At 55.3% G+C, this 2,711-nt stretch overlaps 1 protein-coding gene across 1 annotated transcript; it reads right to left on the bottom strand.

Moving 5' to 3' along the window:
- Positions 1–1,393: 1,393 nt before the first annotated feature.
- Positions 1,394–2,401, bottom strand: LOC146422003 (olfactory receptor 14J1-like). The gene has a single exon (XM_085046888.1). It carries the CDS (start codon positions 2,399–2,401, stop codon positions 1,469–1,471), a length of 933 nt encoding a protein of 310 aa, XP_084903014.1. The 3' UTR covers positions 1,394–1,468.
- Positions 2,402–2,711: the final 310 nt, after the last annotated feature.

Genomic DNA, 2,711 nt, shown 5'->3' with positions numbered 1-2,711 from the left:
CTGTGTGCAATGCAAACAGGGCTCCTGAGCCAGTGCTGCCGTGTCTCTGCCTGGAAGGATCAAGCAGCTCTGGGAGCTGGGGGAGAGGCCAGGGCTGCCAAGGGGGGATGTTGTTGGCAGCTCCATGAGGACGCTCTGGGATGCTGCCCTGGGCTGTCCAGCGCAGTGGTGTCCCGGGTTAATGATAAGACTCTCTCCTCCGAGAGCGAAGGGCCCCGACACCCCCTCCCCCACCCACAACAGAACCTCTTAGATGGAAGTGAAGAAAAAAACTATTTATTTGACAAAACCACGCAGAGTGCCCTGCAAGGCACAGGGGAAGGGGAAAAACCAAGGTGAAAAGGAGTTATTTAACCTGATTAAAAAGTCCTTTTCTCAGACGCAGCCCCTCTCCTCCTCGCCCCCCCCCGGGGCCGGGTGGAGCTCCCTGGAGAGCTCTGCTGTCCTCTGGCCCTCCTGGGTCTCCGGGTGGCAAAGCAGATCGAAGAGAAGGGGTCCAAACGAGTAAAAGAAAAAAAAATGGAAAAAAAAAAACGGGAACAGAGCTCAGTCCGACCCCCGTCCAGCACGCAGTCTCTGCCGGGCGACGAATCCTCCCCCGGAGCGAGGCTTGGGGAAAATGGTTTTCAAAACAACCCGCGTTTCTCTCTGCGGCTGGGTGTAGTTAAAGAGACAGGACCACACATTTTTTTCTCTTGGGCATATAAGCCAACGATAGGGGATAAAGGATTATCATAACATCAATCCAAGACAAGTGGGGATGGATCAGCCCCTGCTCTGCTGCTCCTTCCCGGCTCCCCCAGGGACCTTGCAGAGCCCCAGCCATGCTGTTTGCCCCCAGCCTGCCCACGGCCACCCTGCAGCTGCTCACGGGGGTTTTCTCTGCTCAGCATTGGCCTGGGCGTGTTCTGGAGAGAGCCTGGGCAAGGAGCCTCGAGCCCCCAGGCCCTGCCCTGAGGCGTCAGCTGTGCCCCAGCAGTGCCCATGGCCTGTCCCTGCTGCAGCCCCGGCACTGCCACCCCCAGCACTGGCAGCGACCCCGAGAGCACTCAGGCCCTACAGCAACACGAGGGGCAGCAGGGCAGCGGGGCAGTGGCACGGGAGCAGCACTGGCAACACCAAGTGCTGCTGCTCCTTGGCACAGCTGCTGTGCCACCCCTGATCTGCCCCAGCTCTGCACACAGACATTGCTGCTGCAGCTCCACAGAAGGGAAAAAAGGGGGATCTCTGTTGAGAACTTGGCTGGGAGATCCTTTAATTTGTTTAAATTCACCGAGAGCACAGCTCCTCATTGACACAGTCTGTGGGTCACAGCAAAGAGGGAGAGAAGCAAAATGAGGAATGGCACAGTGATCTTTATTTGTGGATGTTGAAAAACTAAAACAAAGGAAAAAACTCACAACCGAACCAACAAGAACTATCAACGATGACTCATATAACAAGTGACTTGCAGAAATTGGCAACCAATTCAATGTCTCTGAAATTGTCCAGACATCAGTCTCCACACTGCAGCCTTGAGCTCCTGGTTCCTCAGGCTGTAGATCAGGGGGTTCAGTACTGGAGGCACCACTGAGTACAGAAGTGAGAGTGTCAGATCCAGGGATGGGGAGGAGATGGAGGAAGGCTTCAGGTTGGCAAAAATGAGAGTGCAGACAAACAGAGAGACCACAGCCAGGTGAGGGAGGCATGTGGAAAAGGCTTTGTACCGTCCCTGCTCAGAGGGGATCCTCAGCACAGCCCTGAAGATCTGCACATAGGAGAAAACAATGAACACAAAACAACCAAATCCTAAACACGCACTAACCACAATGAGCCCAATTTCCCTGAGGTAGGCGTGTGAGCAGGAGAGCTTGAGGATCTGTGGGATTTCACAGAAGAACTGGCCCAGGGCATTGCCATGGCACAGAGGAAGGGAAAATGTATTGGCTGTGTGCAACAGAGCATTGAGAAAGCCACTGGCCCAGGCAGCTGCTGCCATGTGGGCACAAGCTCTGCTGCTCAGGAGGGTCCCATAGTGCAGGGGTTTGCAGATGGACACATAGCGGTCATAGCACAGGACGGTGAGGAGGAAATACTCTGCTGACATCAACAAGATAAAGAAAAAGAGCTGTGCAGCACATCCTGAGTAGGAGATGTCCCTGGTGTCCCAGAGGGAATTGTGCATGGCTTTGGGGACAGTGGTGCAGATGGAGCCCAGGTCAGTGAGGCCCAAGTTGAGCAGGAAGAAGAACATGGGGGTGTGCAGGCGGTGGTTCCAGGCTATGGCGCTGATGATGAGGCTGTTGGCCAGGAGGGCAGCCAGGGAGATGCCCAGGAAGAGGCAGAAGTGCAGGAGCTGCAGCTGCCGTGTGTCTGCGAATGGCAGGAGGAGGAAGTGGCTGATGGAGCTGCTGTTGGACATTTTGATCCTCTAGGCATTGGAACCTTTTCATGGAGAAAAGGACAGTGAAAAGTCAGAGAAGACTATCCTGAGCAATGTCCAAGCCCTTTCTCCCAGCCCTGCCCCTCCCACTCTGTGCCACTCAATTTCCCTTTTCTCAGAGCTCTTCCTCCAGCCCCATGCCTGGAGCTCTGCTGGGATCTGGCCCTGTTGCTGTGACAAGCAGTGGCTCTGCCCATGGACACCGAGGAGTCAGCTCTGCTCTGCAGCAGTGGGTCATGGGAATATGGGACAGGGACCAGTCCTGGGTTGGACTGTGTCAGACCAAACT

This window comes from Lichenostomus cassidix, unplaced genomic scaffold (assembly GCF_008360975.1).
Source record: "Lichenostomus cassidix isolate B80296 unplaced genomic scaffold, HeHo_3.0 HiC_scaffold_46, whole genome shotgun sequence".
NCBI classification, from domain to species: Eukaryota; Metazoa; Chordata; class Aves; order Passeriformes; family Meliphagidae; genus Lichenostomus; species Lichenostomus cassidix.
The sequence above is the reverse complement of the archived record's forward strand: the minus strand, read 5'-3'. Positions and strand labels throughout refer to the sequence as shown.

Coding starts and splice junctions, on each gene's coding strand:
- LOC146422003 (XM_085046888.1), bottom strand. CDS start 2,401: ATGTCCAACAGCAGCTCCATCAGCCACTTCCTCCTCCTGCCATTCGCA.